At 40.4% G+C, this 22,481-nt stretch overlaps 1 protein-coding gene across 1 annotated transcript; it reads right to left on the bottom strand.

Annotated features, from left to right (window-relative positions):
* Positions 1-561: 561 nt before the first annotated feature.
* On the bottom strand, positions 562-21,121 carry LOC121863568. Its single transcript, XM_042362274.1, is given in 5 exon segments — positions 562-6,964; positions 11,014-11,428; positions 20,103-20,188; positions 20,190-20,249; positions 21,059-21,121. Coding segments are annotated over 5 exon segments (1,458 nt in total). The 3' UTR covers positions 562-6,130.
* Positions 21,122-22,481: the final 1,360 nt, after the last annotated feature.

Genomic DNA, 22,481 nt, shown 5'->3' with positions numbered 1-22,481 from the left:
GCATTTTGTCTTATTAACTCTCCTCCTTTAGTCGACAATCTCTCTTCCCTTTCTCTTCGCCGCAATGTTGCTTCACTCTCTCTCTCTTTTACAGGTACTTTAACGGGCAATGTTCGGTGGATTTGGCATCCTGTGTACCGCCGGCAAGGCCGTGGGTTCGTAACACGCGTCTTGCCCGCGGTGCCCACCGTTTCTCTGTGGATGTTGGTCACACGAGAATAACCCGTTATAGTACCTCCTTCTTTCCTCACACAGCCAAACTGTGGAATGCTCTGCCTTCTTCTGTGTTTCCATGCTCTTACAATCTGTCTCACTTTAAAAAGCTGGTTTTCCGGCATCTTCGTGGTGTAGATTAATACAGTATAACCTTTTATTTTTTCTATATTTACAATTTCTTTCCGTTCTTTTTTTTTCGCCCCCCAGGCGCCGTTGTGGGTCGTTTGACCTGTGCCCGGGTGGGTTAATTCCCGTAAAAAAAAAATAAAAAAAAATAACTAAAGATTTATAAATACTAGTATAGATTATTTGCACAGACATTCAGAGGATATGAATTATACAGCATTAAATATTCACCAAGTTTATTCATGACTACACACAAAATTATAATAGTAATAATAATGATTAATAATAATAATAATAATAATAATAATAATAATAATAATAATAATAATAATAATAAAAGAGAATCAAAACGAGATAACAAGTTCCCGCCTGGGGTGTGTGTGTGTGATGTTCAAGCAAATTGGATCCAAATAACAAGAGATCCGTGGCGGTGACTGTATAAATACGGTCAGTAAAGCGTTATTCTTGTGACAGTCGACGATCTAAAGTCAATATCATTTGAATTATTAGATTTATTCTTAACATGCAGTACGAATTACCGAAATATTTGAAAGGTTATGCTGTCAAACGTCTCTGTATTTCCGACTTATGGGCCTAAACATTCAACAAGTCCTCACGTCACAGGAAAGCACAAGCAAGCCACAGTTAAAATGCTCTTGTGTACATATGAGGAATTTTGATGGCTTGATTATTATATAGACAATGAAATAGAAAATGACGCCCATGCTGGCACAATCGCTTAATTAAAGTAGATAAACATTTATAATTCTAGTGTCGTTTGGCGAGGCGTCTAGTGACCACCCTTAATGGCAACACTGAATCAAAAGCTTACTCTTTGGTCCCTTGAGTTTAATATTCTACCTCCCACTCCTTCCTTACTTTGCTGTCTGACGCTGTAGAAAAGCAAAGTTAAAACAGATTTTAATGTGTTAAACGTTTTTATAGGATAATGCTGTCTTCAGTAATGTTACCTTGTATAGTGGCAACGATATACTTTTGCATCAAACTGGTACAGTATTTCTTATATTTTTAATGATTCCGCGAGTTTATTATCACGTTTTTGTATAAATTTTAATTGCAAGATTTACACATAATCATCTGACATTACAACAGCTCGCTTAAATTCCAAGGCCAATGAAACGGTTTGAGTAAATTTGTACACTGACAGCTCGGTTTTATTAGGATTTAGTTTGGTACAAACAGAGTATTTAAAAAAAAAAATTATGATCACTGTTAAAAAATGTGGACGTATTCACGAGTGGGTGGAAAGTGGAGCAATGAAGTGAATGTTGAACACAAGTTACTGTGTATTTGTAGATCGTAACCCATTTCTCTAAATTTGGCTTGAGAACAACATTCCTAAAACCAGTGAAAATTACACCATTTATGTTGAATCTCGAGTGTACTTTACAAACTCCATAACATCATAACACCAGTGTAGAATTCTAACCATATCTAGCAATTTTAAACTTTACAATATACGCAGTTTCGGCCTACGACTTATGTGTTATGTCTATTTTAGGGTAAATATTCTCACAAATGCCATACTATCCGAATCATTTACCTATTGTATTTTGCTGCTTTATCATCCCAATACCCGACTTTCCTGACACTAAATGACCGATGTTTTCTATGAGGGAATTTTTTAATGGGTTTCGTTATTTACCAGTACGTCCTTCGTAACACAGTTATGACCGATTATTGATTTCTCGCTTTTTTTCCTCCGAATAAAATATTGAGATACAAGGAAGACCAGTTTCGAGGTTTTTCCCTACTGTTTAAATACCAGCTTAAAATTGCAGTTTGCACACATATATAATGTATAATTAATTCGCATTAGACCTCCCCACGTAAAACAATATCTTGTTGATATTACACCTCAGGTACATATTGAACTCACCATCATCCACCAACAAATATTAGCAACGAGATATTTTACTGAAGACATGAAGGTTAAAAACGGTTCGTTGTTATAGTCTGGAAAAAATCCTGAAGATGCTAGGCAAAGCGGCAGCTGTGCTAAAACACATGAAATATCAGTAAATGCTGAGTCCTGATTCACAAAGGTTCTTACTATGTTCATTCTTGACAATTAAAAATGTAAGAATGCACTTAATTACGTGGATTAAGCTAAGTACAAATAATGTAACAAAAAAAAAATACCGAGACTCTTAACAAAAGGCGTTCACTTAGCAACAGTTTCTAGTTAAAGTCTTAATAGATTTTTTTAACTGTTTTATGTTATTGTCTTGTATACTAAGTGAACCAGTTTTGTGCATTCTTACATCTTCAGTGACGATGAATAACATCGTATGGATGTGTGTGAATTCATATCTAGACCTACATTTTGTGATAGATAAAATACGACTTGAAAATATGACGTATTATATGTATATGTAGTTACGTTTAACGTTAAAAGCTGAACACTGACGAATCATCATAGAACACATGGACATTAGCGGCCACGGCAGTATTACCAGAGCACGAGCCTACCCTGGGCTGCCAGCCTAGTGTGAGTTACAACTATTTAAATCAATACTCGTAAGCCTTCACAGATTTACCTTCAAACAAATACTGTATAAATATTTACAACAGTGTTCAAGAACAGACGCGACTTCTTGACCGCATCTTTACATCATAAGTTTTGTAAAAAAAAAAAAAATATATAGAATTAGTATGAAAATTAACAATGAAATAAAAATCCAATACAATTCCTATCGCTGATCCGTACCAGCGTTCCTATGTTCATCACAGAACAAACCAAGACACGCCTGTTTATGTTCATAATGGGTTCAAAGGCTGCCTTATTTTATCTGCCTTAACCCTCGTTGAGTTTGGTCTTTTTCCAACAAAAGTTTACTTTGGTCACTTCCTCAAGCCTGTTCTGGACGAAGGCTTCATTCCTACACGTTCGGAGCTGCTTCTATAATACTGTGGAACAGTGAAAAGTGAAATTTGGGCCTCGTTGACCTAACAACCAGCACGGAGCAGTGCGGATACAGTACAGTACTCTGTATCCACTCTGCCGTTACAGCATCCCTTGTGGGACAGTATACAGCTCTACATAGGGCGGGCTGATAACGCTGCCATATACCGCGGGCTTTGTAATTGTACATTTTATGATTTACTCAATGTTTGCACAGTAGTCTTGAGTGTAACCTTCTTGGATTTCACAACAGTTAACTCCATCACAACAAACATCAATTAGGTCGACTAAGCTTACTCAGGTTAGGTGAGTAAGGCAGCATTTATTCGCCAGTTCAGGGATTCAAAGTTGGCACGGCACTGATTTTTGGGTTCATAGACACTGTCATCGTCTACACACACACACACGCTAACTATGAGGCCCTAAAACATAACCCCTTAAAACAGCCATAGAATTTTTTGTAGTTCCTCCCGTGTTGTTACTCTTACGCAACACTTGCCCTTATCACCAGCAGACCTCAGCTGTTTTCATATTTAGTAGAGAAAAAAATTATGATACAGATTTAAGAGAAGGAAGGACGCCTCTGTTGCTCGGAAATTGTTACAGAATTTTCCTGCACGTTCGCTTTGATGCAGAGAATATCAATCCCGGTACTACAGAAAGGAGTGAATTTAAGAGAATAGTGTTAAATGCTCATGTGTGGCAAGAAGCTTTTTTTTTCTTTTTTTTTTAGGTTAGATTCAGTGTTGCCAAAAGACCAATACCTTTACGACGACGCAGTAAAGAGCCCACATTTTAGAAATACCGTACCAGTCATCCCCTACAAAAACACAGATGAACGGTTGCTTTACACAAACAATACCGGGTAGACTCTGTATTAACAGACTCATATGTTATGGAAGATTACGTTCACTCTAGCTGCAATCATTGGTTTATAATCACAATAATATATTTTGTGGTTGGGGAATCAACAAACTGGTAATAAACAGGTTAGACAGATACATTGTAAATTGGGAATCACATATTATAATTCTGAGATACACATCAGAATATTAGATGTGTTCTGGAAGCCTACTAAATTTGGTCATTCGGTGCCCTCGAGGGAGTCATGTGTTCTAGTAAATCAGTCGAAAAAAAAGACTATAAAGTATACCGTCGGAACATGTGAACTGAACAAGGGTACTGATCCACTAAAACCCAGCCAAGCGGGGATGCCACGACTGTACCCATCGTTACATGTTTTTCCTACACAAGGAGGCCTTCACTCCCCAAACCGTAAATATAAGCACCTATTTACGGATGGGTGAACTATGGAGTTTCCCGGGCGCGAATCGTAGACCCACCGCACCCGGCACTGATTTTTCTAGCAGAATTTAAACACAAGGATAAGTTAATGTTACAATGTAAATCACGGTCATTTTATTGTTATAAGACTGTTGAAGTGTTGTATTATAGACTCCAATGTCGCTGCTTTTCTTATGTGTCTTACTCCAGTGGTAGACGATGCGAGGTTCGATTTTTTGGAAACGGCGAGTAAATTTTAAATAGCCTAATTGGGCGCCTTAAGCTCCGGTTTGACAACACTGTAAGCGACTGCCAACACACCTCACTCAGACTTTACGGGACTAGATAATGGCTGGCAATAAACGAAACCAGCCTAACCTAACCACACCTAATTACTCTAACGATGTAAAATTACTCTGGTTGGTTTGGTTGGATTCTATCGTGTAACCGCCATACCTAATCCTGTAATCCTTCGTCCGATCACACGCAAACATACTTGTCGTTTCTCTGACGATTTTAATGCTATTTTCTTAAGTTCACATCTGTTATTTTTCCTTACTCCAATACCTGATTTACCTTCAGTGCGTTAAAACGAATAACTGTGATCAACTACCGTTAAGTATTTCTCATTAAGAAGGTGGCGCGCGCCCTCCTCCTCACCTTCATCAAAATACACAGTGTGCCATTCATGTTTATATTTTTTCTGGCTATCGAATCATCTGTTCGTTTTTACATTTTTCAATTTCTTCATTTATTCGTTTTTTTCTTCATTATAAATGGATATATAATTTCAATAACAGGAAAACGGGGAAAGAAAACAAACTTATTTTATCTTATATTAACCTGAACTGTATTCATAGAGACAGCTTCAGGCTTGTTTGTGATCGAAGAAATACCTGTCTTGTTCATATATTGCATTAAAATTTATGCCAAAAGGTACTGGTCTGTTTGTTTAAAATGCACATTCTTAGAGTCATCTGTTGCCATGAAGACCATTCGTTAAAAAAAAAAACATCATTATTTATTTAGTATTTACCGTATAATGTAGCCATTTAGAGTTTCAGCTGTGTTTCTTGGTAGATACACCTATTTCTGAGCACACAATGCCCTGAAATACATTTTTAAGAGTCAGATTTGAGTATATCAGGTTGAAAAATATTTTCAATTATATATTATCTTCATATGTGTCCACAAATACAGTTTCAGCTCAGTCCAGCAGCAGGGGGACATTGTGAGTGTGTGTGTGTGACTGGTGAGGTTAGCGTACAACACGATAACACACTCAAGACGGTCTATTTTAGCTCACACCATTGCGAGGAACAAGAAGCGACACTACCGCCACTAATGACATGTTTATGTTCCTCGACATAAACACTCCGTCGCCGCACTCACAGACTACTGCTGTGTATTAGAGATTATCGATATCTTTGTCCTCTTTCTCAACACCAACAGACTTACGGCATACACTAGAGAAGATCTGTGAGGTGTAGACATAAAGAGTATAGGAGAGAACTTAAATAATGAGTCCAATTTATGAAACATGATAATTACACTGACACGCGGGTAGTGACGGGCCCACTACGGCACTGACGGATGCAGGAACGGAGCCACTCTGCCTAGGCCAAACGGGGAGGTGGGTAAGGTGCTGTTGTAGCTCCGCGTCTGCAGCAGGCTGTAGCAGGCTAGGTACGAGTATGGCAGTGGTAGGCTGACGTGTTCCCACTCCATGCTGTGAGGGAAGTTCGAGGGAGGTCTGAAGGGAGTGAGTGGCTGGGGTCTCACAGGTTGATTCTGAGGAAGGGGTATCAACGCAGGTGGTGACCTCATCCTTATCTCCGGGGAGTTGTTGATGGTCATCCTGCGGAACCCTACCTGTTGGAGGTCATCGGTGACCCGGTTTAAGCTCGTCTCCATCGGATTGCCGCCCCAGAGCTCCCGGCTGTAGCGCAGATGGAGGTCGTCGTTAGGGATGCTGAAGCGGGTCTTTTTTGATGGCGCCGTTAGTGCCAGTGTCGAATCGATTCCTGGTGCGTGTGTCCTGAAGGGTGGCGAGTCCTGACACGTGACCAGCTCCATCCTGCTCACAGTATCGTAAGAACACATGTTGTCGACGCCTCTGAGCGTTTCTTCTCTCCCGAAAGAGTTATTGTTTCGCATTAAGTCAATGTCCCTGAAGAGGTCCGTCTCTCTGAACAGTCTCGGGTTTCTGCTTTCCATCTCCTCTCTCTCTCTTTCTCTCTTGAGGTTCCTCCAGACGACGCTGTTACTCATGGATTGGAAGTTACCCATCTCGAGGCTGCCAGAGGCGGTGTCGCAGTGTAGGACGGAGCCCAGGGGCCCTGGGATCCTGGGTTCTGGGACCATCATGTGTCTGGGAACACACTGCCGCTGCGGACTGTTCTCCATCAGCTCCTGTAGGGGTAAAACAAGAGGAGAAATACGTCATCTATTAATAACATGTGTCTGCGTCATGGTAATGCATCGAGTAAAGCGGGACACAGTCTGACCAAAAGAGTGAAAACATGAGAATAATGTCAACAAGTCAATCAGTCATTCAGGAGAGACAGCATTGAGCTGACTAGTGTAGCTGATAACTGTCAAAGGAGAAAAAGAAAAATTAAATAAAGTACAAAATGACTATACAGATTTAAAAACGTGCAGTATAAGAATGAAACTGAACATTAATGTTACAGCTGTGCTGGCTGTGTTACCATAACGGTGTTCAACCTTAGTAGCATCAGTTGTGTTGCACAGTTACCAGAATAGAGATGAGAGTTTAGTTGCCTCAGCTGTGTTACCAGAGCAGAAGTTAGATCTTAGTAGCCTCAGGTGTGTTATCAGAGCAGAGATAAGACTTTCACAACTGTTATCATAAATGTAGGTACAGTACTATAGTTCCCACACCTTCCAGAATGCGGGGAAGACCAAGTTGACAACACTATACACTGGCTCGTATATGTAGATCCTCAGGTGGCAACACTGCGCACGCACTAACATATTTTCTATAATTTTTGTCGGCTTTTCTGTTTCCTCGTTTATAGCATTCTAGCGTTTATTTGCATTATTGTTCTTCCTTTTACTATTCTCTAAGTATTATTCTCGTCTTGTTTTGCTTTGTGTTTGTTTATCATTTGATCTCTCTCGTGTCTTTGTGGACGTAAACACTGTTGTACTGTATATTAAAACACGATTATGAAGAGACAAAATACAAGATAAAACAAGATGAGACGTAACAGAAAATACCGTATATACTGACTGACCTTGGTGTGTGTGTGTGTGTGTGTGTGTGTGTGTGTGTGTGTGTGTGTGTGTGTGTGTGTGTGTGTGTGTGTGTGTGTGTGTGTGTGTGTGCTTGCAAGTTTTGTGCCCGTTTATACGAACTTACAATCCCTATGACTCACCCACATAAAATACAAATTAACACACACACACACACACATAAAAACTCAATATTTTTAGGGAGAATTGCAAAATAGCGAAAACATATCTGTATATTTATGCCTAACTGGTCTGTACATATAGAAAACTACAATTTAAACTACAAATGAATATCATCATTGCTATCTTAAGAATAGTTTGGATAAGATAGTAAACGGCGTCGGAAAGGAAACTGTAATTTTTACCTTTTATGAACTTACTTCTATTGTTATAGCACTGTAAAAATTTTTTTTATTCCCATTTGGTAAAAACATCCGTTGCGTTATAAGCTAAATCGGGTGGTCATCCATATTATAGTAACAATATACTGTGCATATATTGTGTGAAGATAAACACACACACACACACACACATACATACATACACACACACACACACACACACACACACACACACACACACACACACACACACACACACACACACACACACACACACACACACACACACACACACACACACACACACACACACACACACACCAGCTAACAAAGCGTTACTCAACACAGGCACGTGAAGATTAATTTATTGGACGTTTATACGGAATTTTAGGGGGAGCAGTGAGTGACCTAGATAGAGGTCCCTCGCCCCGGTCCACCAAGTGACGAATGGGAACCTAATGTTGACAGTTAGGGAAATGAATGCGGTCTAGTGCGGTATCGAAGGCTTAGTTTATATTAGGTCAGGTTAGGTTAGGTTATGTTGGCTTAAATTAATGAAAGAACATAAGAAAATAAGGAGTCTGCAATAGGCCGGTTGGCCTGTGCATGGCAGCTCCTGTCGAGAGTTACTACCACTCTCTATCATCCATGAATTTATCGAGCCTCCCTTTGAAACTTTCCAGCGTTCCAGCACTTACTACAAGGTTGCTAAGCTTGTTCCACTCGTCCGCCACCCTATTTGTAAACCAGTTCCTTCCTATCTCCCTCCTAAATCTAAACTTTTCCAACTTGAATCCGTTGTTCCGAGTCCTATCCTGCTCGGATATTATAAGAACTTTATCTATATCACCTTTATTGATTCCTTTCACCCACTTGAATACTTCTATCATATCTCCCCGCACTCTTCGTCTTTCTAGGGAATGCAAGTTTAGTTTCTTTAACCTATCCTGATATGGAAAGTTTCTAAGTCCCGGAATCATTTTCGTCATTCTTCACTGCACCGACTCTAGTGAATTGATATCCATTCTATAATAAGGGCACCAGAACTGAACCGCATAATCGAGGTGCGGCCTGACTAGCACAAGATATAGTTGCAATAAGACCTCTGCACTCTTATTTCACTCTAGGATATAAACCCAATAATTTGCTTGTTTTTATTTCGAACATTAACCTAATTGTTTTCAGGCCGTAGGTCCGGCTTATAGCACCTTTGGTGTCTCTTTCACAAGTCGACTTTTCAGGTTGATGTTGCGGCGCCGGGTATACATTGACAGTTTGTTCAATATTGGGTTATTTCGCCAAATTTGCTGCTGGTGTTAATTTCATTTGCGCTTTTTTCAGACCACACCCCTGCAGTTTATTTAGATCCTCCCGGGCCATTTGCATCCTGCCCCAGAACTTTAGACCTAAGCGCCCTATTTGGTGTCATCCGCAACTTGAATATGTCACTGTTGGATCCCAGTATCTAGATCGTTTATGTAGATTATGAACAAGAGTGGGCCTAGTACTGACCCCTGGGGAACCCCACTGGTTACACGACCCCACTCAGATTTAACACCATCTACGCTGACCCTCTGCGTTCTATCGGTGAGCCATGATTTTATCCAATTTAAAACTTTCCCCTCGATACCATGAGCCTTAATTTTTCTCAGAAGCCTCTGATGTGGTACTCTGTCAAATGCTTTGCTAAAGTCTAAGTATATAACATCGTAATTTTCGTCATTATCTACTACCTTGAAGACTTTCCTAAAAAATGTCAGCAGATTTGTTAGACAAGATTTTCCCTTTGTAAACCCATGTTGAGAGTCGTAGATTAATTTGCTTTTCTCTAAATGCGATCGGATGTTATCTGCTATAATTGATTCAAGAAATTTTCCCACTACTGACGTCAAACTGATCGGCCGGTAATTTGACGCTGATGCTCTGTCTCCCTTTTTGAATATGGGTACTACATTTGCCTGTTTCCACAAGTTTGGCACAACTCCGGTGTCTAATGATTTTGTAAATAAGTTTACGAGGGGTCCGCTAATCTGTTCCCTACACTCTTTCAAGACTCGAGGGAAAATTTCATCCGGCCCTGGGATTTTGTCTTTTAGTTTATTTATCTTTCTAAGAACATCCCTGATGGTAGTAATTTCAGGAAAGTTATCATTGTATAAAAATTGAGGCTATGAAAATTAAATTTAATCTAATTTAATCTAACCCTAACTTAACTTATCCAATTTAATGCTTACTGACTCCCAACCAAATAACTCAACCCAACTCCCCCAGTTAATCGCTCTTCGTGGTTAATTTTATTCTAGTGAAATAAGCTAGGGTGTCTAATCTACAGGTGATCCATTATGTTGGTAAGAGGTTCACCCCCACCACACACACACACACACACACACACACACCGTTATGATAAATTTTCCTTCATCAATAAATAAGTGACTGAGGGATAACTGTTCTTTGACAGTGAGTAAGTGAACAAGTTTTTTCTGTCTGTGGGCGAGTCAGTAAGTCAATAATTGATCGAGTTAAAACAAAACACATTGCTGGTGTGATAAATTAAAAAAAATACCTTCGCCTTCTGATATTGACGTCAAATACTAGAGCCCTATGGTAAAGACTCGTACAATAGAACGAGGTTAGGGTAGGTTAGGTTATATTAGGTTAGGTCAGGTTAGGTTAGGTATGGTTACGTTAGCTCAGGTTAAGTTAGGTCAGGTCAGGTTCGGTTACTTTATGTTAAGTTAGGTTACTGTTAAATTAGTGTTAGGAGAGTTAACCTATGTGGTGAAATAATCTGGGGTGTCTAATCTTCATGTGATCCGACTATAAATCCTATAGATAGAATGTAAACAAACACGGTGTACTAACCAGCGGTGGAGGATCCTTCGAGGGCGTCAGAGCATTCCTGGGGACGGCCATGTTGGAGATCATTGGGGAAGTGAAGTCGGGAGGTGTGGGCATGATGTTTCTGGTGGAGGAGGAAGAGGAAGACGAGGAGGAGGAGGAAGAAGAAGAGGAAGAAGTAGAGATGATGTTACTCGTGCAGGTGTAAGGGGCGGTGATAGTGGCGGTGGTGGCGGGCGGGAGGTTGACCACGGGCGTGGCGGCGGCGGCAGGGGGGGTGGTGGTGGTGGTGGTGGCGGTCGTGATAGTGGTGACTGTGGGAGGGGTGACGCGGCTGGTCTGGTTGCTGTCCACAGACAGCTGAGCTAACTCCAACTCCGCTGTGGTCCTCCTCACGTAGTCATAGGCTTCGTTACGCTGTTGGCTCGTCACCTGCGACCTGAGGGCAATATACCGTGGTTAGTGACGTCATAGGGGCGAAGTGTGACGTGTTGTGGTACAGCAGGACAAGGTGTTAGGTGTGTCAAAGTTCATTAGCAGTTGACATTTGCTTGCTACTCCGTGAAGCGATACACTCTGCCTTTCACGAGTCATACACAGTGCCGGATTTAGACCTGTGGAGGCCCATGGGCAGCCTCTTTGTGGAGGCCCCCTCATTATAACTACCCAAGAGGGTGGGGTGGCAAGTGAAGCGAGCCGAAACATCTGGGAGTTCCGGGGGGCGCTGTAAGCCCCCCGGGAAAAATTTGAAATTTGAACACTTTTTTGGAGAATTTTGAAGCCATATGCAGTTATATTGAGAAAATTAGAACATTGATAAATTTTTAATTAACTGTATATTTATTGATAGTGTACAAATTCCCAACACACACACACAAAAGTGAGACATGACTGGAGTCATTCATGTGGTTTCAAGTCGACCAGCCCTGATATAGCTACTACCACACATGTCAAAAATTTTCAAGAGGCTTCACAGAAAAGAATATATTATTAGTTATTACAGAGAGATGATTCTTTGCATTATTAATCAGATAAACCTCTACTCATATAATGGTTCTGTCCAAGAATGCATGTATAGGCTTCTTTAAGTCTAAGGTCAGATGTAATATGTGGAGGCCCCCAGATTGTGGAGGCCCCTGGGCAGCTGCCCACTTTGCCCACTCCTGAAATCCGGCCCAGGTTATACACACACACACACCATCATCAAATACACATGAATAACACCAAGTGTCAATTAATCGACTGGTAATAGACTGTGTACTTGTTCTCTCACTCACTCACTCAACACCTCCTAGTTACACAGTAATGAAGATGTTGTACAGTAAGTTGGTCGGAGATAATAATAATAATAATAACAATAATAATAATAATAATAATAATAATAATAATAATAATAATAATAATGATGAGGATGTCCAAAATAATAATAATAATAATAATAATAATAATAATAATAATAACAATAAGACACTAATAATAATAAAGGCAGTAAACATCGGGATATACATATAACATAGATGCCAATAAAACAGCGAAGAAAATAATCACAGTTATAATGGTGTCCAAGACATGTCCCCACACAAAACAAAACAACATTTTACTGCGCAGTGTTGACGTGGAATATCTTACTTGATCAGCTGTCCACGTCTCCCTATACGCGTTGTGCTTCGAAAAACGACTAGACTGAACACCGGGCAGATCAAGATGTGTACGGCATACAGAGTTGTGTGTATGTGTTGTGGAGTCACTAATTTATTCGCTAACATCAAAGATACAAAAAATATCACCCCCCAATTATAGACTTTGAATTTTACTAGTGTCTCTCTGTTCTCTAAATATGTTTCATATGTTTTAATGCGTGTTTGTGTGAGCCTGAGTTAAGTAATAATCATGAGTGTTTTAAGTAGCTCGTTATTGCTAGAGTGTTAGGTGCCGGGGCTAGTGGCTGAGTTTTTATTAGAATTAAAGTAAGTGACCACGTCAAGGATTTAGGTGTATCACTGTTGTCCACTGGGGTAGAGAGGGCTTTAACAATGTACTTGTAGTGGATCGCTCCCCTACAAACTACATCCGCATTCCAATGCGACAGTATCCTAGCAACCAAACGAGCGGCCCAGGGGAGGCATCAGCTGCTACCGTATCCCAGCAACACGGCAAATAGGGGATCGCCACCTGCTACGTCTTCCCTAGCAACGGAGCCAAGAAACCGGCGAGTTCCCACGGGTTTACTTCCGGCTGCTGTGTATATAAGCTCGCAGTCTCTCCATTGAGATTCATTCTGGCCTACGTTCCTGACACGCAACACCTCCTCCAAACAAGCTCCTCGCTGTCCAGCACTCATTCAACCTGGAGGACAGCAACACGCAACATCTCTAACGAAGCTCCTGCACAGATACCTCTTCAAGCACGCTACTCACTGAACGTGTCTCTTGAGCAAGCTCCTCACCACACGGCATCTCCAGCACCAGACTGTCTTGTATACAATATATTCTATATAAGAAAACCTCCATCTAGAGTTTCTATCCATCCATCCTGAGTGCTAGACAACATAATATCCCGAACCCTACAAATGGTGACCCCCGGAAAAACGCACTGACACAGGATGGAGGACGGACGGATCTCTCTACCGACTTTCAACCATAACGAATACACTGCCGCAAACCACTCAGTGGTTACACCTCCACTTAGCCCCGGTTTCGTCAACCTGATCAACGCTCCTCAGAGAAGTAGCATTCCACCAGACAAGCAAGACATCAGGGGCCTGTTGCAAACTTTGAACCGCAGGATGGATACCATTGAACTGCTCTGCTCCTCCATGCCTGCTTCTTCTCCTGTTCCTGCCCCACACACTGTGTCCTACCAACCCCAACACCCCCGTCCTGCCCCAGACCCCGCCGCCAGCCCCCAGCACAATGTACCTACCTTCTGTTGGTACCATCAACGTTTTGGCGCTAAAGCTAGACGCTGTGAGGCTCCCTGCAACTACACAGCGAAGCAACATCGACGGAGATTGGTAGGCGCCATAACCTCCGCCACTATCAAGCAGCACATCACACGCCTTACTTCTGACCTTGACCACTTCACTCCTGCTGCCCGTCACGACCTACTACAAACACGACGTCAGGCGGTTTCTGCATTCAAGGCTACTGCCCCACGCCAGCGTTCCCACCGCCCTGAACACATTCATCCCGCATCTCCTCCGCCAGTCTACCTACCATTGCCACTTAGAGCACCACCTCGCCCACAACATTTCTGCATACCCTCTTTTTATCCTTAGGTACCTACTGCTCCTGACAACCCCACAGCCGGCCCAAATGACCCAGATACCCCACCCGGCACCCCTGCAGGTCAGCGAGAGAAGCACCATATTCCTCGCTAGTACAACCTTCTATCCACAACCCTGCTTCTCCCACAGATCACGTGCCTCCAGACGGAGTCGTCACCCGTAGCGGGAGAGTCGTCCATACCCCTGCCCGTTATGTCTCACATGTGAGATACAACCCTGCCGACAACAAGTCTCCTGCAGCGCCCCAGGGGAAGGGGAGTATTGTAGTGGATCTCTCCCCTACAAACTACATCCGCATTCCAATGCGACAGTATCCTAGCAACCAAACGAGCGGGCCCAGGGGAGGGGGGGGGTGGTCACAGGGCTGCTACCGTATCCTAGCAACACGGGGGGCGTCACCACCTGCTACGTCTACCCTAGCAACGGAGTCAAGAAACCGGCGAGTTCCCACGGGTTTACTTCCTTAAACCCGGCTGCTGTGTATATAAGCTCGAATTCTCTCCAATGAGATTCATTCTGGCCTACGTTCCTGAACACGCAACACCTCCTCCAAGCAAGCTCCTCGCTGTCCAGCACTCATTCAACCTGGAGGACAGCAACACGCAACAACGCCTCTAACGAAGCTCCTGCACAGATACCTCTTCAAGCACGCTACTCACTGAACGTGTCTCTTGAGCAAGCTCCTCACCACACGGCATCTCCAGCACCAGACTGTCTTGTATACAATATATTCTATATAAGAAAACCTCCATCTAGAGTTTCTATCCATCCATCCTGAGTGCTAGACAACATAATATCCCGAACCCTATATACTAACCTAGAATAATGCACGATTAAAGCAGGCCGTTGTTAATGAAACATGGTGATGCATTTTAACGGTACCGATGTGTACTAACTTTAATACACGATTAAAAACTCTAGTTACTGAAACGTAGTGATACATTATAACACGACCTGTATGTATTGACTCGTGTAAAAGGAAAGATTTAAAGCAGTTTTCTCGTCTTGAGTTTATAAACTTTACGTTACTGTTGTATACACGTGATGGTGGCGGCTTGTGTGAATTAGAGGGGCTAAGAGATATTGATGTGGTAGGTGAATTAGTGACGGGCGGGAAGAGTGTGTCAGTGTATTCATTCTTGGTCGTGTTCACCTTCAGGGAACATGACACCTTCATCATAAAATTTGTTAAGGTTAATCTTAAGGCCAAGAAGTCCTCGTAAGAACACTACGGAAGGTGTCAGCGAGGAGTCACAAAGCAGCCCACAACATGAGGAGTCAACAGGTAGAGAACAACCAAGCAGGCTTCAGCCAAGTGTTTGTATCGTTAAAATCAATCAAGCGAGACTCATTAGTATCAGTTAAGCGTATGTTTTCCACTCAACAAGGACCCTCGCTACATGTACTTAATATATCATTCATCTATATTTGGATAAAATTGTCATGCCTGTGTATCTAAACAGACTTAGTGGTATTATAACAATATATTACTACATAAACGAATGCCTTTTATTGTATACGACTGACGCCTCTGTTATTATATACGACTGATACCTCTTTTGTTATTATCATACATACGACATCTTGAAATTCTCACTACTTGTTCAGTCATCTCGAAGATCAACACACTCAGGTAGTAAACAGTTCGTAGCTAACGAATATAACATCTCGGTGTGAGGACGTCAACAAATAACTGGCCGCCATGTTGTTGTCTACCATAACTCAGGTCTACCCGTGGCAATTACTTATGCAGTACTTATAAATATATATTGCATGATGTTTGACTGCTTATACTTATAACCATTTTATAAGATGTTTTATACTAATACTTGTAAAAATTTTATTAATAATACTGATAAAGATACTTGTATACGTTTTATCATCAATATTCATCAGTATTTCACGAGTGTGGAAATAGCTCGTTAAATTCCTATCCAGAGTAACGGCTGCTTAACACCACACAATAACTCCAGAGCTACAACCCCCTTTACTCTGTAGTAAGAACAGTCCTCTTGTTTATATTTATATATGTCTAATCTCTTGTTTATACTTCTGGGACTTTTGTAATAGTATCTAGAGAAGGGAGGCAGATATAGATAAATACATAGGTCATTCAGCTGTGTCGCTATTTTGTATTTTTTTTCCGTGGGTCAAGGATCTTTTGAGTAATGGCAGAGTGTGTGTGTGTGTGTATCTCACACACACACACACCCCGACCGACAAGCAAAAACACCCCACGTTATCCAGAATACTAAATATTTTTTGCGCTGTGTAGAACGAAAAATCACAAAAGCAAGAAAATCACTCTCTTTTACTCAGTCAATAGCGCGCCCTGAAATAAGTATGTCACAACGATAAAGTTCTTGGTGTAGTGTGGAGATATGTTGCTCAAAAATAACAGGTTATCTTAGATAACGTTATCTTCTTGTCAACGAGATGTATAATAACCCACATTGCGTATAAATAAAGGCTAATGTTTGGGTATAGAAATGTATAGAATTAGTGAACTATATGGTTTATTCTGATCGTCGAAATACTCTGAAATTATTACTAAAATTTTATTGATTACAGTAAATTTAAATTCTCTTGGTAACTGCTATATATAAACTTATTATATACTGTCTGTCTGGGTGAAATATTATCAAAAGGTCATTATAGTTAACTCAGAAAATAGCGAATATTTGATTTGAATTGTTTTGATGCCTAGTGTATGACTGTGTACTAGGCTATAGGCGTTGAAGCGCGGTGATACTTTTGCATTCATTATAATTTTTTTTTATTTAATTTGCGTACAAGTTATCGGAAATTTTATTTTATTTTTTTCTGTTACTTTATTCATTTTTATTTTATTATATATTTATATATTTTCTACTTTAATTTATCTACTTATAACTCACCTACTTTAGTTATATACAGTACTTCAGTTATTTATTTTTTTATCTATTTTAACTTATAAACTTATCTACTTCAATTTATTCTTTATCTATTTATTAACTTGTTCACCTCATTTAACAATTTACGTTTTATTCATCTTACTTCAAACATCCATAAATTGATTTTTTTTATTTATCTACTTAACTAATACTTATTACGTATTTGCTCTCGACTGTTGAATTTCGTCACCAGTTCACCACGTATGCAGTTGATTCACCTGAGGATTACCAATTATCATTATCTTCAGGTAGATAATGAAAGTCAACGCTCAAGGTATATTTAATTAAACTGGATAGCACAGCCAGACACTACCACAGTCAGATACAAGCAGTTCTGTGCCTTGAGATGACTTGAGGCTTATACCTGTATCTCAATTCTACTTAGTTTAAGGTAATATTATGTTTCTGGCTTTGGGTAAATTGACACTATGTAACTCTACTTTAAATAAGGTTAGTTTAAATCTACCTAGGTTATGATAATCCATCCTCGAAGATTATTCTAATTATTGCTAAATTTATTGGGATCACCTGATAATTAGAGTATGTTAGGTTAGGTTAATGCAAGGACATTTTTTTTAATCATGAGGTGAAATAAACTGCGGGGGGCTAATCTTCATGTGACTGCTTGTATGTTGAAAAAATAAAATACCAACAAACTAATGCTTTACTAACCCTTGATAATTCTAGCAAATTAAAAAATAAATAAATAAACATATATTTATCAAGACCCGAGGCGCCCCAGACACACCCAGTCATCTAAAACAACATATATCAATACTACACTTGAAAATGTGAAGAAAAAAATCTCAACTTTCCTGCATTTTTTTATCAGAGAGTTTGCTAGTGTAAATGGTCTTAGTATACGTGGTTAATAAAAAGCGTGAAGTTGAGCATAGAAAACATAATAACAACAATGATCTCAGTGACGACCTTAACACAGTTGGTTTGAGGGTGACGCCAAGACTGGTTAGTGTTGTGTTAGTGCTATGTATGTAATAGTGTTTTATTTATGTTAGTGTTGTGTTATTTATGTGTCCAAATGGGAGTTATGTTTGTGTTGTGTTATGTATGTGTTAGTGCAGTGTTATGTTTGGGGTTGTGTTATGTATGTGTTAGTGTTGTGATATGTTGTGTTAGTGTTATATTGTATTGTGTTAATGTTGTGTTATGTTTGTGTTGTGTTATAAGAACATAAGAACATAAGAAAATAAGGAGTTTGCAGTAGGCCGGTTGGCCGTGCATGGTAGCTCCTGTCGAGAGTTACTACCACTCTCATCATCCATGAATCTATCAAGCCTCCTTGAAATTCTTTCAGAGTTCCCGCACTTAATACAAAGTTGTTGCTTGTTCCACTTGTCCACCAATTTATCTCCCTCCTAAACCTAAACTTATCCAACTTGAATCCGTTGCTCCGAGTCCTATCCTGCTCGGATATTATAAGAACTTTATCTATATCCCCTTTATTGATTCCTTTCAATCTAATTTAAAACTTCTATCATATCTCCCCGCACTCTTCGTCTTCTAGGGAATGCAAGTTAAGTTTCTTTAACCTATCCTGATATGGAAGGTTTCTTTAAGTCCCGGAATCATTTGTCATTCTTCGCTGCACCGACTTAGTGAATTTATATCCATTCTATAATAGGGCACCAGAACTGAACCGTATAATCGAGGTGCGGCCTGACTAGCGCAAGATATAGTTGTGCAATAAGACCTCTGCACTCATGTTACTTTAACTTCTAGATATAAAACCCAATACTCTGTTTGCCTTATTTCGAACATTAACGCACTGTTTTCTAGGCCGTAGGTCCAGGCTTACAAGTACCCTAGGTCTCTTTCACAAGTCGACTTTCTAGGTTGATGTTGTTTAGGCTGTATACATTATAAGTATTTGTTCTTCCATTATTAAGTACGCTGCACTTGCTGGTGTTGAATTTCATTTGCCATTTTCAGACCACCCCAGCAGTTTATTTAGATCCTCCCAATGTATTTGCATCCTGCCCTGAATTAATTTGCTGCCCTATTTTGGTGTCATCTGCAAACTTGCTTATGTCACTGCTGATCCCAATATCTAGATCGTTTATGTAGATTATGAACAAGAGGGCTCTAGTACTGACCCCTGGGGAACCCCACTGGTTACACAGCCCCACTCAGATTTAACACCATCTACGCTGACCCTCTGCGTTCTATCGGTGAGCCACAATTTTATCCAATTTAAAACTTCCCCCTCGATACCATGAGCCTTAATTTTTCTCAGAAGCCTCTGATGCGGTACTCTGTCAAATGCTTTGCTAAAGTCTAAGTAAATAACATCGTATCTAAGTAAATAACATCGTAAAAGTAAATAACATCGTAACTAAGTAAATAACATCGTATGTGTATGTGTTAGTGTTGTGATATGTTGTGTTAGTGTTATATTGTATTGTGTTAGTGTTGTGTTATGTTTGTGTTGTGTTATGTATGTGTTAGTGTTGTGATATGTTGTGTTGGTGTTATATTGTATTGTGTTAGTGTTGTGTTATGTCAAGGTGTGTTAGTATTATGTTTATATTAGTGTTATGTTGTCAGAGATAAACATGCGTCTTTTTTTTTTCTTTCGTCTTGTGGTAATCTATGTTTATCGGTGTTAAAGTAGAGAGAGTGTTTAATTATACTGCTGTCAGGTGTCTTATATGGCACCTCCCGAGTATTATTCAGGCATCCTCGGGAGTATATTATCTACTCTGTAATACCTTGCAATATGTGTTGTACTTCTTGCCGTAGTTGTGTGTGTGTGTGTGTGTGTGGTGGATCATTGTTAAATCTCGTTAATGCACATAGCGATATTGTACAGTATGCTGCTATGTGGGAATCTGACCTCATGAGTGGAGAATATGACTCTGAGTGGGTTGGCTTACCTCCGAACTCTCTGCTGGAGTCTCATGATGTCTCTGCGCTTCTTGGTTAGGCCGCACAGGTCACAGTTGCAGTTAGTGTAGGGACAGGGTGTTTCTTGTGCGCTCTCTTTCTCTCATCACGCTGTGGTTCCTGCACATGTCGCACTTCTGGTGGTGAAAGAGAGTGTGTGTGTGAGTGAGTGAGTGGCAGATTGTGTGTGTGTGTGTGTGTGGGGGTGGGATTGTTTCAGAGTGACGGTGATTGTGTGTGTGTGTGTTGTAGACCAGTGTGAGAGGGACACTGTTACTTCCTCCTCCCCTCCTTCTTCCTCCTCCTCCTCTTCTCCTCCTCTTCCTCCTCCTCCTTCTCCTCTTCCTCCTCCCTCCTTCCTCCCCTTCCCATCCGTTCCTCCCACTCTCCTTACTTTCCCCAACCCACTTTTTCCTCCCTCCCCACCCTCAACCTCCTGCTCATCCCTCTCCCAACCTTCCTCCCTTCCCTGTACTTAATTTTACCCAATTCAGTACCTACCTTACCCACCCACCCTAGTACCTACCTTACCCACCCACCCCAGTACCTACCTTACCCACCCACCCCAGTACCTACCTTACCCACCCACCCCAGTACCTACCTTACCCACCCACCCCAGTACCTACCTTACTCCACCCACCCCAGCATCTACCTTACCCACCTAGTTAGTGCACCCAGTAGTCCCAGACACCCAGTACATATGGAGTACCAACTGTTGTTTACTGGAAGCAGCTATGTTCGCCCCACTTGAAGCACCGCCAGTAGCATTAGCAGCCAGTAACCATAACTTCGGCGTTCACACCTCCTCCTACACTCCAACTGCACCTCCTACTATTCTCCCTCCGCCTCTCCTCCTTCAGCAGCGTCCTCTGTCTGGCATCCTTCAGGTGTCGCCACAGACGCTGCTGGTGCTGCATGATGAGTCGGCTGAGTCTCGTGAGCTTACACAATAAATAACAGTCACAATCTCAAACTGGTACCAGGGTTGGTCTTGCGGGAGTGACGGCATGGTTAGCGCAGTACGTACAGTGTTGGATGACGCTTGTTCTTCTCCCTGTCCAAACCATTTGCCATATTCTGTCCACGGAGAGGGAAGAGAAGAGAGAGGGGGACAAGTTTAGCCTCTGGAATGTATATTGGGTTTAGAGAGAGGGGAGGGAGGAGGGGGAGGGAGAGAGAGGGAGTAGGGAGGGGACCATTTACATACAGTAAACAAATTATTTTTTAGGATAGGTGTTCTGTTCTCTCGTGTTTTACTTTCGTACTTATTAACCTTTATGTCTTATGTTCACTCGCTATAACTATTATATACTACTACTACTAACCTAAAACACATCTTCACTCTTTCAGTCCCACACATATGACCTTTGGACCTCAATTAAACTCTTCAAAATGTCACAATCACAATGTGAATGTTAGTCTGGCAAGTTTCAAATCAAGGACCAAACGCCATGGAATTCCTTCTCGGGGAAATAATAATAAGACTGACAAAGATAATAAGAGAAAAGTAATAGGAAGAAGAGTTATAATATAAAAATAACGATGATGATACGATAATAATAATAATAATAATAATAATATCACTTGGATAATCTTAGTAAGAAAGATAATACCAGTAATATTGATAATAGCTAGTAATAATAATATGATAATAATATAATACTAATGATAATAATAATAATAATAAATATTTTTCATCCTAAATATTCACATCCCTTTATCTTTTCTTTGCAACTTATTTTTTTCCACAATTAAGAATTTTCCAGATACTTTCGCCTGTTAATAATTTCCCAATACATATGACTGTACCGTGTGTATATTACCAGCAGGGAGGGAAGGACAAGGTGACTACGAGATAAATATTATGTTCTACTAAGCAAGACGTATTTTTTTTTGTAGGCTCAATCTCTCAAAGCAACTAAATGAGGAGATAGATTGAGGGAGAGTAACCCCCAAAAAATAGAGAGATAAAAATAGTTAAGGGAGAGGAAGTGAGTTAGTTGAGAGTAAAAAAGATAATTGAGAGAGATACAAATAAATAGTTGAGGGAGAGAAGAAATAAAATTATTGAGAGAGAGAGATAGAGAGTTCAAGAAGAGTAGAAAAACTAATTGAGAGAAAGTGATATAGAGATAAATATATGAGGAGAGAATAAAAAAGTAATTGAGAAAGACGAAGGAGATAATTGTAAAAAAATATTGAGAGAAAGAGAGAGAGAGAGAGAGAAATTAAGAGAGAAAAATAAGAGATAGTTGAGAGGATAGAGATTCTTCACTAGACTAGACAGTTGACGCTGGAAGATATTTTTATTAAAAATATTTGATGACATTTCATTGTCATAAATACAAAGATTATCGTTTAATGTTTAT

Source organism: Homarus americanus, unplaced genomic scaffold (genome assembly GCF_018991925.1).
Source record: "Homarus americanus isolate GMGI-L3 unplaced genomic scaffold, GMGI_Hamer_2.0 scaffold40248, whole genome shotgun sequence".
In the NCBI taxonomy this organism is placed as follows: domain Eukaryota; kingdom Metazoa; phylum Arthropoda; class Malacostraca; order Decapoda; family Nephropidae; genus Homarus; species Homarus americanus.
Note: the sequence above shows the minus strand (reverse complement) of the source record. Positions and strands in the feature narration are given on the sequence as shown.